Source organism: Pteropus vampyrus, unplaced genomic scaffold (genome assembly GCF_000151845.1).
Source record: "Pteropus vampyrus isolate Shadow unplaced genomic scaffold, Pvam_2.0 Scaffold10, whole genome shotgun sequence".
NCBI classification, from domain to species: domain Eukaryota; kingdom Metazoa; phylum Chordata; class Mammalia; order Chiroptera; family Pteropodidae; genus Pteropus; species Pteropus vampyrus.
Genome location: NW_011888791.1, coordinates 2,488,823 through 2,504,643, shown reverse-complemented (window position 1 = coordinate 2,504,643; position 15,821 = coordinate 2,488,823). Strand labels below are relative to the sequence as shown.

At 35.3% G+C, this 15,821-nt stretch overlaps 1 protein-coding gene across 9 annotated transcripts in view; it reads left to right on the top strand.

Annotated features, from left to right (window-relative positions):
• Positions 1-10,719, top strand: part of LRRC49 (leucine rich repeat containing 49) — a 131,209-nt gene extending 120,490 nt beyond the window's left edge. For 6 of the 9 annotated variants that reach the window (XM_011375832.2, XM_023521916.1, XM_023521925.1 and 3 more), the window contains 2 exons: positions 1,106-1,259; positions 10,022-10,703. In XM_011375832.2, coding sequence (XP_011374134.1) covers positions 1,106-1,259; positions 10,022-10,225 — 358 coding nt within the window. In that variant the 3' untranslated portion in view covers positions 10,226-10,703. Of the gene's footprint in view, positions 1-1,105; positions 1,260-10,021 lie in introns of all 9 variants that reach the window. The other 3 variants (XM_011375813.2, XM_023521934.1, XM_011375842.2) reach the window with 2 other exon arrangements.
• The last annotated feature ends 5,102 nt before the right edge of the window (positions 10,720-15,821 follow it).

The window sequence follows — 15,821 nt, the reverse complement described above, 5'->3', positions numbered from 1 at the left end:
TAACTAATAAAAAGAATTTATTAGGTAAATTGTAATCTACATCACAACTGGATTTTAGATATTCATTAAAATTATTAATTTTTAATGATATAGAAAATTCTTGTTGTATAACATTAAGTGAAAACAGTATACAAATTTGGATGTTTAGAATGATCTTAATTTTTTACAAAAATTCATATAAAAATTCTAGAAAGAAGTATGTCAGATGTGAATAATGTTACAGGTTTATATAGATTTGTGAGTGATTTTTATCTATTTCTCTATACTTTTCAAAATTTGTACTCTTTACAATTTCTGAAAAGATTATGTTACACACTTAAATTGGAAAAAGGAAGACCTCGTAAGGGATATTCCCCTTCTGCTCTCAATCTTCAGTTCACAGTGAACAGTAATGTGGACTATAAATGTCTACTCTATAGACACCCTAAGTGGTGGAGACCAGAAAGCATTTTTCACGGAGCATGAGTTGCAGTCCTCTGAAATTCTTGGCCTACGGGTCTGCAAATAATGCCATGAGCACTGTTTATGCTCTTCATAATCAAATGAGGGGTCTTGCTTCATTGTTTACCTCCTACTAGGACCTTGCCCTGATATACTAACAGTTGGAAGTTTTTGGTTTTCCGTTTGTTTTGTTTTTTGCCTAAACTTAAACCCATATCTCATTCCATTTTTTAGCTATGAGTAATACTACTGAGCTGCATAATGGAATTCTAAACTATTTGTATGATTTATAAGAGGGTAACTAACATATTTTATGGGATATAAAGACTTTGAAAGTTTGGCCTACTATGTCTTTAATTGGGTTGTTTTGTGCTCTGTGATTACTTAATTTTGGTATTGGGTTTTTTTTAAGATAGAAGTTTTTTTCACTTTAGAAGTGCTTCAGACATGTTTATATTGATGATTGGTAGTTATGAAACAAAAGAATTTGGATTGAGTAGCTTAATTAGTAGAAAGATTAGGGTACTGACCTCAGCTCAAATAATAAACTCAAACTCATAAAAAAGATATTCAAAAGAATATATGTTCTTCTCTAAAAATCAAGAAAATATGGACATATTTTAATAAAAAAAAGTAACTCTAAATCTCTACTCTCTTTCTACAGAAAGAAGCAATTCCGGTATCTGCAAGAAACCAAAGGGAAAAAACCTGGTATTGTCAATGAAGAAAATAATGACAGCAAAAGACTTGTAGGAGAAAACACAAATCGTGCAATGCTAAACTATACCACAAGAGACTTTTATAATGAAAAGCTAGAGGTAATAATACCATCGATTTTTGGAATCTAGTGCCTAGATATATCTCACATGGCTTAGGACTTAGTACTAGTACATTTCTTCCTTAATGAGTTAAGATAATATTTTTTTATTCTTAAATGTTAGCTAGCCTTATATATACAAAGCTGAGGACAGTAGGCGCCAAGGCATTAGGAAGAAGTAGAGTCTGTAGTTCCAATAACTTAATTTCTACAGAAAAAAAAAAGTGTTCAAAAGTAATCTGTACCAAAATCTAGACCAAAGCAAGATCAAGGATCCTCATCTTTCTGAATTAAGGAAAGGGATATAGGCTTGCTGTGAGTACTAACTAGCTCATGCCAGAGTGGCAGAGGACACATTTCTGTTCTATTTGCTTGAGTCCTTGATGTCTTAATTCACTTCTTTCATTCTCCTACACCATTAACCTCTACAGTCTTAATCATGTGACATAATTTTGACCTGTTCCATTTTCGCTATAGCTACTCACAGCCGGAAAACCTGGAACCAATTCTTTATTTTTTCATGTGTTCAGGGTTTTATTGGAGGGATACGATGTTAGAGTGTTGCATGAGCTACAAAGAAGAAAAGTGTGCAATTTCTGTCTTGATGGAGCTCTCAAAAAAGCTGAAGAAACAAGTCATCTAATTAGCAATAGAAAGTTAGATTCTTTAAGAGATTTTGAGGGGACTAAAGGGCAAAAGAACAAGACAAAGAGATCAGGCACCATTGATTGAGCATATATGATTTATGCGCAAGTCACTATGTTGCGTATATATATATATATATGAAATTTGCAGTGAAATGGCTAGGCAACTGCTTTTCTAATGTGTTTTAACAGTTGTGGGACTCTTTTCAAACCATATTGTAGCTGAATGTCCAAACTAGTATGTCAAAACAAAGCAAAAGAGGAGCTACTGCTGTTGTAGAGGGAAAGTAGGGGGTTCAGAGATTCATTTGATTGGATCTTTATTCTTTTCCTTTCCCCTCACCTCACCCCCAATCCTGAAGCATCTTTTTGGAGCCCTTAGGGCTCTTGCCCTAGCTTGAAAATCACTTGAAAACTCTACGTAACATTATTGTTTATAGCATCCTAAAAGATGTTCAGATTTTGCTTTTAATTCTTCTAGTGCAAGAAGGGTCACTACTTCATGATGTAGTTGTATATCATAAACAATTCCAACTATGAAGAAATTCTTACCCATATTAAGCTAATAACTTTTATTTAATGATCCTAGTAGTACTGCTTTGTGTCGAAAAGAGAATAAGTCTCTTTCTTATGAAAACTCTTCAAATACTTGCAGTCAGCTAATCCTCTTGTTTCATCTTTGTTCTCTCTACATTCATACCTTTAATCTTTCAAAAATCACATATTGAACACCTATCACACATAATACTTGGACTATAAGAAGTTCTTGTCTTTATCCTCATGGATCTTACTTTTCTAATGGAGGAAATAGATATATACAGGGATATACAAATCAGTATATTAAGAGAGTGGAGGGGGTCAAAGGATGCTTTCTAGAGAAGAAGCTTCCTGATATAAGTCTTAAAGGATAAAATAACTCTATAACAAAGGGAAAAGGGCAATTCTGGAAAGTAACACAGTATGAACAAAAGGCATGGATGTATAAAAAAGGTAAGGAGAGGGCCAGGAACTATGAGCAATTCAGTGTTGTTGAAGCACAGAGGTTGAGATAGATGATGTTAAAAGATGAGATTAGAAGGTAGCAAGCAAGAGGGCTATGTGAAAGAAATTGAGCTTAATCCTGTGGCCAGTAGAGGCTTCCTGATGTTGTCAAAAGAGGAAAATGAAAGCCAAACTGGCAGAATTATGAGTTCTTCTCTTCCTGAAAGCAGTTGGTTCTATGAGTCAAAATTAATACAATGTCTATGAAAGATGTTTAGAAAAATGTCAAAGAGCTGCATTCAAAACAAGAAAGAAAGAAAAACCTACATTTTTCCAGGGTAGGCAGCATAACATTGATCCCAAAATCCATCAGGATTGCACAGAAAAAGAAAAGCCAGACTAGATACCTAAGAATATTTATGATGCAAAACTCCTTTTAAAATGTTATCAATCAGAATCTAGCAGAACATTAAATGAATAACAAACATTACAGCCAAGTGCAGTTTATTCTAGCAATGTAAGGAAGATTCAATATTAGTAAATTAATAGATCTAAGGTGAAAATTTGTGATTATTTCTATAGACATTGAAAAGGTATTTCAGTTAATTCAGCACTCGTTCTAAATTGTCTTTAATAAATAGGACAAATAGAAATTGGATAGTAAATGTCATGCATGATGGGGAAACTCTAGAAATGTTAGCATTAGTGGTAGGCAAGATTCTAACTAAGATGGCCTCCATGAATTCCAACCCCTGGTATCCATACCTTTGCATGGTGCCTTCCCCTAAGTACGGGTAAAACCTATGAATTGCTTCTAAACAGTGAAATTTGACAAGGATAAAGGAATTTTACAGATATAATTAAGATCACTAATTAGTTGGCTTGAGTTAATAAAAAAGGAGATTATCCCAGGTCCTTTAAAGAATGTTTTAAGATTTCCCTGAGAGATTCTCCTACTGGTCTTGAAGTAGTAAGCCACCATATTTGGGGAAGGTCAAATGGCAAAGAACTGTGAGAAGCTTCTAGAGAGCAGCCCGCAAGGAAATGAGACTTCAGTCCTACAACCACAAGAAAGTGAATTCTCACAACAACTGCTTGAGCTTAGAAGAGGATCCCAAGCTTCAGGAAAAAAACAGCCTGGCCAACACCTTGAGTAAAGCCTTGTAAAGTCCTGAGCAGAACGTCCAACTTACCTGTGCTTAGACTGATGCATGGAAACTGAAATAATAGATGTATGTTGTTTTAAGCCACCAAGTTTGAGGTAATTTGTGCACAGCAAAGAACACTAATGTATCATTGAAGTCAGTATAAAGACAAGGATGTTCAATATCACCACGATTACTTATCAAAACAAACAGTGCAATGAGACCAGAGAAAGAAATCACTGGTAACTTGAAAAGAAGGGAGTGAATTTACTATTTATAGACAATATTATTGAATACATGAGAATCCCAAGAGAATTAATTCAGAAACTGTAAGTAGCTGTAAGAAAATTCAGTAATGGAGCAGAAATCAACAGCTTCTATATATATAAATAACAACAGAAAAGTAAATATAATGAAAGAAAAGACCCAACTCACAGTAGCAACACAAAAAGATAAAATATCTAGTAATAAGCTAATAAATATGCAAGAGCTATATGAAGTAAACTTTAAAACATTAATGAAGTACACAAAAGATTTATGCAAATGGTAAAACCTACTGTCTTTTGGATAAGAAGGATCTAATGCAAAAATGTCAGTGTTCTTTAAGTTAATTTAAAAATTTAATACCCCAATAAAAATACAAAAAAAAATTTCATTGAGGTATTTTTTAAACCTGTTAATCCTACAGTACATGTGGGAAAAATAAACAAATAGCCTTAAAAACACTGAAAAAGAAGAACAATGAGAAGACTAGCACTACTAGATATTAAAGCGTATTATAAAGTCATCAATTAAACAGGATAGTTATGAAGAGATAGCCTAATGGCAGAGAATGAAAGTCAGGCATACACTTAAACAAAGGAGAATTTATTTATGATAAAGAATTTAAACCAATCAGGTGAACTATCCAATAAATGATTTGGGAATAATTAGAGAACTGAGAATAAATGTGGGACATATCTTACACCAGCATAAATTCCAAATGGATCAAAGATTTTAAAGTTTATAATGAAAGCATTATTTCTTCTACAAGAAACCATGGAAAATTAATGTGTGGCATTGGAATGAGAAAAATCTCTGGAGGAATAAAATAAGCAAAGACAAATGACAAACTGAAAAAATAGTTTGCAATAATCTCCCTAAATCATAAAGAGCTTTTAGAAAAGGGACCAACAATTCAATGTAGGTTGTATTGCTTATTCAAAACCACATTTTAAATAATATGCCATTTACCACAGTAACAAACTGTAGCAATCAGTAATAAAATATGTTTAAGCTTTTTATGACGGTTTCAATGAAATTTTATAATTTTACGGTCCTTAAATAAATTATAAAATTTTATCGAAAGACATTGAAGAAGAACTAGTTAACATTCACATACAGAAACTTTTTAATGATAAAGATGTCAATTTTTCTAAATCTATCCATAAATATAAGGTGGTTCTAATCAAAACTTGGACAGGGTTATTTGTGAACTTTACCAGTAGATCATAAAAGGTATCTGATAGAGCAGAGCCCTTTTTTTTTAATAAGTTATCTGATAGACATAAAATACACAAAAGTAAAAGTAAAAGAACTTTCCTTACCAGATATCAAGTATTATTATAAAGCATAATAATGAAGAGAGTATAGAAATAGACAAATAGACCCATGGACAAAATAGCCAGAACTATCCTATCTATGTGGGAAAACTTTATACAGATAGCAGGTATTGCAGACTAGTGTAGAAAGACTATATAATAAATGGTACCGAGTAAACCCAACTTTATATCATACAGCAAAAATTACCTCCAAATCAAATAAACTCCCAAGTATGAAAAGTAAAACTTTGAAGTTCTCATTTAAAAAATAGGAGAAAATCTTTATAACCTTGGTTGTGTAGGCTATGATTTTCTAATGTTCAAAGGGCACAAACTAGAAAGAAAATAATTTTGATAAATTTGGCAATCAAGGTCATTAGTTGTTTTTCTTTTAACAGAAATAGTTTCAGTAGAGTCATATAAGCAAAGTCTTGATTAAAGTGGTTTGAACCGTAAATAAGAACAAGCAAAGACTGGAATGTTGACTCTTGTTTTGAGAAATACTAAAGGGCAAAGAAAGAATCCGAAGTCACATAATATTTTGGAAGGAACACTAGGCCACTAGGAGACTTGGATTTGAGCCCCGGATTCTGCCACTCACACCTGACAAACCTTGCCCTAGTCCCTTAATCATTCTCTCTTGATTCACAACCCATCATTTCTTCACTTATACCATACCACTCTCCCCATTTCTTGAAAAATATTTAAATCCCTGAAGCACAAAGTGCTCAGTTTCTCCTGTATGTCCCAAGTTGTTAAGGGAATTAATTGAAGAGAGTTACTCACAAATCAGGGTAGGCAGACCCTTTCAATATATATATGTTATATATAATTCTGTTGCTTGGTAGTTGTCCATCTATTCTGACACATTCTAAAAAAGATGGTGGATGTAGAATCAGGGAACTCAAAGGGACTTTAGAATCCTAACCTGTTAGACAGATGGGGAAAACTGGAGACTCAGGTGAACTCTTCAGAATCACATGGCAGGTTACTGACTGAGCTGCCTCCAGAGCTCGAGCCTTCTGATTTGTGACTTTGGACTCTTCCACAGTGTATTATTCTGCTTCCTGAGGTCTTGTTGACCACCCTAGTGCAAAAGGACTTTCTCTGAACATTAATTATATTTGCTAAATATCTCATTTACCACTTATTTACTGTTCAACTTTTTTAAGTTATCTTTTCTAATGTTTGGGTCATCTCTCCAGCTAGACTGCAGGTTTTTCAAGGACGAGATTAGATTTTCTCTAGGCAGATATTAGTAAATGATGTCTGATCCTGAGCAAGTCTCTCAACTTCTGTGGACCTTAGCTTCCCATTTATAGCATGGAGATATGGATTAAATCCCAGTACAACTATCACATTGTTAAAATCACTTTATAACAAATCCCACCGTTAACCTACTTTTTCCCCCCAAACCATCTTCATGACAACAAAATTTTAGTTCGATGAAATAATATAAACAATATTGTTTAGAATTCATCTCATTAGGATTAAACTTGTACAATATTTGCTTTATGAACCACACAGGGATATTGTGGGATAGAAAAAATAAGCATATGAAAGCATTTGAGAATGCAAAAAGCATTATTCAAAGAGCAACAACTCCTTGATGGGTCAGGGCGAGAGAGGTATCTCTGGTGTGCTCCTTAACAGGATCGTTCTGAGCAGGCAGAGTGCATTGTGCTGGCAGATGATGAGTTTTAGAGTACACTGCACGGAGGTGCAGAGTAATTGGCTTTGAGGAGAGTGGAAACGATGAAGTAATACTTTCAAACATAGCTACTAAATTAACAGTTATTATAGCAGATACATTTCTGTATCAACATGTTTAAAATGAAGTAATGGAAGAAACTATAGCAGGAAATTTTAAAGCATCAAAAATTGCAATGATGAAAAGTTTATTTTCATTTTTATTATATATAAATTATTTAACAATATACATCATTTAAATATTTTTTAACTTTTATTATCCCTAAATTACTAGAAAAATTTTTTTTCAGTAGTACTGCTAGAACTTTATCTTTTTAAAAATTCAAAATTGTGTTTTAAGAAACTTAGAAATCTGGGAGAGGCATTCACTAAATATACTCTGTGCCTCCTACTGGTGTAAATGCATTGCTTATTGTAAAATATTGCTCCTTTTAGTTATTGATCTCTGGTGATTCACACTTGTCTTTCTTCCTAGTAGTCCTTGTGTAGCTCAGATTTACTGAATGTTAAAAGGGAGCAGCTAGACAAACAAACAAAAACTCATAGACACAGACAACAGTTTAGTGGTTACCAGAGGGAAAGGGGAAAGGGGGAGAGGTAGATAAGGGTAAAGGTGGCCTATACATGGTGACGGAAGGAGATTTGACTTTAGGTGGTGAACACACAATGCAAAATACAGATGATGTGTTATTGAATTGTACACTTGAAACCTATATAATTTTATTAACCAATGTCACCCCCAATAAATTTAATTTTAAAAAAGGGGGAGCAGCTAAATGCTGTTCTCATCAACAAGCTGACTTAGTGCAGGCGACTAAGTCCCTGACTATATTTCTGCATTAGAGATGTTGGATACATCGGAGAGGTAACCAGCTGGAACCATTTGTTATTTATTGCCCATCAAAATTTGTACATGTCTTTATGATAGGTCAACCCATGACCTGTTTTTTTTGAGCACATGAGCTAAATCAAATGTTGACCCCTGTGTGGTGGGTGATTAGAAAAATCTCACGTAATAAGAAAATTTCCAAAATATGCCTCTGTTAGGGAAAGTTAGTGACAATTGAGACTCATCATTAACTTACATTAATCAATCAAGAATATAGAACGTGTTGTTTTACAATTGTGAAAAATCCGGAAAAGGAAGAAAAGCAGAATAAGTGAGGAAAAAACACTCCTAGTCTCACAACACAAAGACTATCTTAATTACACTTCAGTATATTTTCTTCCAATAGTTTTCTATATAATTTTTGCTAACTTTTTAATGAAAATTTCAAACATACAGCAAAGTTGAAAGAATTTTACAGTAAACAGTCATATACCCAAACCTGGATTATGCTATTAACAGTGTACTTGCTTTGTCACATTTCTATGCATCGACCCATCCTCCATACACCAACATTCCACCTTTTTAAAATTCATTTTAAAGTAATTGCACACATTAGCATGCTTCTACCTAAATAATTCAGCACGCATATCATTAATTAGAGTTTAATATTGGATACAGTTTCTTACAGTGAAATACAAATCTTAGGTGTACAATTGCTAAGTTTTGACAAATACACTTCTATAACCCAACCTCTACTAAAATCTCATTTTATGTTTTTCTTTTTCTACTTAACATTATAATGTATTTCCTTATTATAAATCTTTCTACAAGTAGCTTTAGTGGCAATATCTCTTGACATTTTAATTTAACCCTTTAATTCACCACGAAATTATTTTAGTGTTTTGATTTGGGTTAGAGGCTTCAGTAAATCCTTTCCAAATACTTAAACCTATTGTCTCATTGACATTTATTATTTCTTTTCTTCTTCATCAATGCAGGTTGATTCTCTTATAATTCTGATTATCTGATCTATTCCATTGATTTTTCCATATATAATATGACATTTTCCATCATCATGTCTTTATACTCCCCAAAAGTATCAATAGTCAGAATTAATGCTGAATTCTTGCATCAAATGAAGTGGCTTTGTTTCAGCCTCCAGAATGAAACCGGGGCCCAATGCCTGAATATCCTTTGGTCCAAAACTTCACTATTGTGTTTTGAACCCAGGGTTTTCAATTGCAGACTGCCAGACCTCGAAGTTGAGTAGGAGCGCTGTTTCTTTCAAAGGCCAACTTCTGGGTCCCCGGCTTGTATATAGTTCATCTTCCTCCTTGTACACTTTTCCCCAACTTTGTCAAAATGGTCAAGGCCACATAAGTCAGTGTAGTGTACCACACACTACCTGCTTTCCTAAAATACAGAGTGAATTCAGTATGGTTATTTAAAGTATGTATATGGATATTAACTAACCTCATACCAATTAAGATAGTCAGTATCAGTGCTCTGATACATTTACCACTAAAAGCCATGAATCTGTGCATGCAGCTGGCTTGTATGAGCTAAACTACCCGAACTGAGAAGGGATAATGTCTACCAAGGGAAAAATAGTAGTTATGATCCAATGATTCCAATAAAGAAACACGTTTTCTCACAGAGTTGTCCAACAGAGGTAGGAGCGGACTAGGAAGTAGGGGGCTCCCTGTTGCTGTCTTTACTCAAGCAGAATGCTGTGTCCAGACTGTCTAGGAGAGTATTCCTGCTCTGAGGGGTGAGGGTCAGAATAGATTAGTCAAGTTTCTCTGGTTCAGCTAATTGTTGCTTTGGCTTTCAGATTAATTATGATTCAATGCAAGTTTTTCTTTTTTTAACAGGAAGTAAAGGAAAAAAAGAAATTCTGCAAGATGTACATAGAGGACCTTGTGAAGGAAGCCACAGAAATCAACATGAAAAACGAGGCTTTGCAGAAGCTTTGGCCACAGATGTTCATTGAGCTTGTTAGGGATGCAGTCATAGAAATCCGCAATAAAAATTCCTATATGAAGCTTTGCCTACAGCAGATAACTGACCAAAAATAGAAATGGCTTGTAGTTACAATTGATTTTAGCAGTTTTATGTTCGTGAAGTTGGAAATACGTAGGTTAAACATGTTAAAACAGCAACACTGTCCTACAAACTAGAAAGAATAGCATCAAACCGTTATTGTCTACTGTTCTCATAGTTAAAGGTTGGGAAGGATAGAAGGAAAGCTAGAGAAAGGGAGGACTAATTTACTATATATGATGGCCAAACCTTTGGAAACTACGTAGTTTTTAGAAATAACTTGGGCCTTGAACTGGCACTGCATCTTCGGTTCTTGCTTTGAATGGTGCCCCCTGCTGTAGCCCAAAGCATGTAATGTTTGCTCATGGTTCAGCATGAGTCGCTTCTACCTTCTTGCAGCTGATAATTTCCAGTTATTTGCCTTTTTATTTTATGTCATGATTTCGAAACCAAAAATATGTTGTTTTTTATAAGTTTATTATTAAACTTATTAATAAATTAGTTTTAAAAAGGGTGTGTTTGCCTTCTTGATCCAGTCAGAATTGTCATTTTATTGCGTGTTCATCTTTATCGTCTTTCAAAGACACTGAATAGGAGCCCGTCTCTTCACTTATATAGGAAGAGGTTCGAATCTTCTAGGGATATACCCTCAGGGCGCCACAGGAGATCGTGAGGGTCACAGTAGGCATGAAATATGAAAAATCAAAACTGGGACAGAAAGAAAGTGCTTTGTCTTAAGGGATCCGTAGTGAATGTAAAATGTAGTTACAAATCAGTAAGTCAGCTTCTCTGAAAGCCATTTCCTTCCATTGTTAGCTATTCTGAGGTCTGTTCTCAAGTAGGTGAGTATACCTATACCTGAGAAGCATTAGGGATTCATAGGTGAAAGGTTCTAACTTTTCTAATTCCATTTGAAGATCAAACAAGTAAATAGGACATAAGCAGGGGTTTAAAAGCAGTGAAGTTTGGGACCTAGTTTGTGCTGGTCAGAAGGATGAGTGCAGCACATTATTACAGCTAGAGACAATACAACTTCAGAAAAACAGACTTACAGGTCAGTAAATAGGACTTCTCCAATTTGCTCAGATTTCACATAGCAGCTGTCACTGGCAGCAGGACCACCAGAATGTGGAATAACAAGAACGAAATAGGACAACAAAGTCATACAGAAATGCTTGGCAGGAAGCTAAGTAAGCTGCTTTTGCAGTTCTAAGAAAGGTCCCTGTTGGCCATCCTCCTTAAAAAAAAGGAATGCTCAAGTTTAGGAGGTTAACATTCTGTTTCAGAACATGGCTTTTTAAGTCACACTGTCACAAGTCACACTGGGTTTGCATCTTGGCACTTAAGCTACCAGCTTGATAGCTTATGACCAATCTGAACCTGTTTCCTCAAAACAATACCTGCCTTATAAGAGTGTTGTGAGGTATAGATGAGATAATGCATTTAAAGCATTTCTTATAATGCCTGGCACACAGCAAACACCCAATAAATGGAGCTTTTCTTCTTCTAGATACAAGTTGAACCACAGAACTGGTGCCCCAGGACACGAAGAGGTATTAGCATTCTTGATGATCCTTTGGTCTCTCTAAATTGTAACATACAGTATCCTCTCTCATCTGGCTGGTAAAGGGTGATCTCTCCTGGGGTTTGTATCTTGTTTGATATAGAAATGAGATCTCACCTTGAGGATGATGTTGAGAGGAGAAACAAGAATATCTTGTCTGTTGTGGGCTTCCAGTAAATAGGGAAGGCAAGAACTTGTGACTCCTCAAGAGTGTGGGGAACTGTTGTTGCTCACTCTAGGCTTTGCAGGTGAGTGGCCTGACTATTTAATAAATAATCTGCCTAACTTCCTGAATGCTACCTCTTCTCCCTTAACCCTCCCATCCCTAATGCTAAGGAGACTTGCCCCTCACATTTACATGCATTCTTGCCCCCGCCTCCGCACCCCGTCCTTCTGGGAATTTAGGTAACCCTAAGTCTGTACTCAATGACTTGGCAGCAAGCCTACAGGCACTGTTGGCTCTACCCTAGTCCCTCTGCTTTAGGCCTAGTAATAGGGTATCTGTCTGTTCCTGAAACCAAAACTCCTTATGGCCCAGCTTTCGTCACTTGGTCGCTCATCGCTTTGTATATGAGCTCCCTCTTGTCTGTCCCCTCCATCCCATACTGATTGATGTCTACCTCTTGAATCTTTATTTTGCCTGGTTCCAAACTCCTAGGGTCTGTGTCCTATCTAATTCCTCTCCTCTTTAGCTCACTTTCCTCCCAACCCATTTTGCTTGTGGGAGTTCCTAGGTGAGGGGAATCTCCGGATGAAAGGACACAGGGAACATGGGTCTGCTGGGCCTGGAATCAAGTGAGGGTCCTAGGTTGTTAGCGGTGATCCCTGGAACAAGTCGTCCTCTCTATTTGGGCTTTTCTTTGGTTTTCAGGAAGAGGAAAGAGATGCACATCCCACAGTTTGAGACTGTCAGGCTAGTTAGTGTGTGCTGAAAGATCACATTTTTTCAAAAGGAATCTCAAGCAGAAACAATATTGTGGTTGCCTCAAAAGCAGAAACGTCCAGTACCCCCATCTGAGGAGAGTCTCCCCGACACGTTCTGGTGCAGCGCCTAGATGGCTGAGTGTGTTGCTGGATGTGGGGGTGGTTGCTAAGTGCTCTGTGGGAGCCGAGGCTAGTAACCTTGCTACTGAGTCTGAGGGGGGTTCTGGTGTCAGCCCTCCCACTCCCTGAGCTTCAGGCCACTACAGGCCCTGCCCATGAGACAGTGAAGCCTTACCCTACCCTTAATCTATTCCTGACCAGCACGCAAAATATATTGTGATTCATGTTCTCCTCCACTGAGAAATAATTATCATAACAACAACTAGGAGTTACTGAGCAGTACTTAGCACTATTCTAAGCTTTTCACGGGCATTATTATCTCATTTAATCCCCTCACTGTGATATACATATGATAGATATCCCCGTTTGGACATTAAAAAGCTGAAGCAGAGAGAAGTTAAAAACCTCACCCAAGAGTATATCAGCCAATAAATAATAGATAGCACCCGCGTTCATAACCACCAATAGTCTTAAGGTGTTTGGGTAAAATAAGGAGGGAAGAGAATGGAGGGGAAGGGAGAGGAGAGAATGCGAGAAGGAATGGAGGGACAAAAGAATAAGGGAAAAAAGAACCTGGCTAGTTAGCAAGACAACATGAAAAATAGGGTACAGAGAGACTGCTCAGGAAAATGTTAAGTTTGAATTCTGAAGAACAATGGTTAGTTTTCATAACCCGCTTTTCTGGGTCAGCTGGGGATGGGATGGTAAGTGTTGCCAAGAAGTTCAGAGCCAAGTGTGAAACTTGATCACGGCACTGTGGTTAACCAGTATTGATGGACTATTTGTTATCTTTGATCCTGATTTTCTACTTATGTTTATGTTTTCCTGGCTCATCGTATGTGTCTTTTGTGCAAGCTACCTTGAATCCTTCATGGAAAGAGGGTAAGGATAAATAAATGAGCTAAAGTATACCCAAAGCTCCAAAGAACAAATGACTCCCATATTTCTTGGGCAGAGGAACAGTTTCATCATCTCTTGAATTCCTCACACCGGTCTCTCTAAGTTTGAGTTGTCAGAGAGTTGACTTCTCTTTGTTTATCTTGAAATATTTCAACATGCAGAAATGCATGTAGAATAGTATCTCAAATAAATACCCTGTATCCACCACCAAGCATAACAGATATTAATATTTTTCCACCTTTGCTTCAGATTTTAAAAATAAAACATTATGAATAGAGATGGAACCTCTGTGTGCTTCTTTCCCTCCCTAGAGGTAACCACTGTCCTGAATTCAATGCTTATTTTTCATTCATATTTTTATACTATTCCTATTTATATATATATATGCATAGGGAGTTTATTGAATTGGGTTTTTATAATTTAAAGTTTTACATAAATAATATCATGCAATATGTATTTTTCTGCATTCTTTTTTACCCTCAGTGTTCTGTTTCTAAGCAGCTCTACTCAGAAACATAATGAGAGTAACTCTGCTTTTTTCATTTTTACTGCTGTTCGATATTCAGTTGTAGTGATGCATGATTTATATATACATTTTCCTATTGGTGACTTCTGGTTTATAACTATTACAGACGGTACTGCTTTGAATATACAGTACTTGTTCACATGCGAGTTTGGGGAAGTACACAATATGTAGGAGAATTGCTGGGTCATACGCACACATTCAACTGTATTAAATATTGGCAACTTGTATTACTTTACGCTCCCACAAGCAGAGAATTCAGGTTCCGGTTGTTCCACATACTCACTGACAATTACATTTTCATTTTTGCAATCTGATGTGTTAATATGAAGTGTGTATGTTTGTGTCGTGCCTGTGTGTATAAATGAGTGTGGCTTTTGTACAAAGAGTGTTCAAGGGCTTTTTTAAAGATGAAATTTATATACAGTGAAATGTACTTAAGTATATAATTTGATTAATTTTGAAAATATAATTAATATCTTAATTAAGATATAAAACATTTTAATCACTTCAGAAAAAGTTTTCTAGTCAATCCTTGTCCCTCTCCTATGAGCAACTATATTTCTAATTTCTTTTACCATTGATTAATTTTGTCTATTCTGGAGCTTACTGTAAATGGAACAGTACGATATGTACTCTTTTGTATCAGGCTTCTTTTACCCAGAGTTTTTTGAAAATCACCTATATTGTTTCATGTATTAGTAATTGATTTTTTCTTATTGCATAGTATGAAAACAACACAATTTGTTATCCATTTCAATGGATTGTTTCTAACTTGGGGCTATATGAATAGAGATATTTTTACACAAGTCTTTTTGTACAGTGGAACTGCTGGGTACTAGAACAGTTTTAACTGTATAGGAAATGCCATACAGTTTGTCAAAGGGGCTGTTAATTTTACACTCCATCCAGCAATGTATAGAGTTCCAACTTCCCCACATATATGCCAGCATTTGTTGTTGTGAGTCTTTTTTATTTCTAGTATGGCTTTTTCATCCATTTCATTGTTGCTTTAATTTTATTTTCCTTAATGTCTAATAATGATCACATTTTTATGTGCTTTTTGGTCATTTTTATATCTTCTGTGAATTAAATTTTTAGGTCTGTTGCTTATATCTTTTAACTTGAATTGTTTGTCTTTCTTATTATTGATTATATAAGTTCTTCACATGTTCTAGATACAATTCTTTTGTTTGGAATTATGATAAAGTTTAATTCATCAATTTTTCTTTAATAGCAAATACTTTTTAATGTTCTCATTACAATGGTTTAAATGCCCCGAGTTTGTGAAATATAATTTTTTTTTTTTCTGTTTGGTCCATCAATTATTGAAAAACCCAAAATCTTGCAACAGGATTGTGGATTTGTCCATTTCTCTTTGTATTCTATTATTTTCTGCTTCACACATTTAGGGGCATATTATCAGTTGCATACAAATTAAAAATTGACATATCTTATTAGTGAGATGATATTTTTGTCATTATAAGTGACTTATTTCTAGCAATTCTTTTTGACTTAAAGTCATTTTGTTCAATATTAGTATAACTATACCAACTTTCCTTTTACTTTTTTTCATCTTCTGTTTCTTTTATTTTTTTTT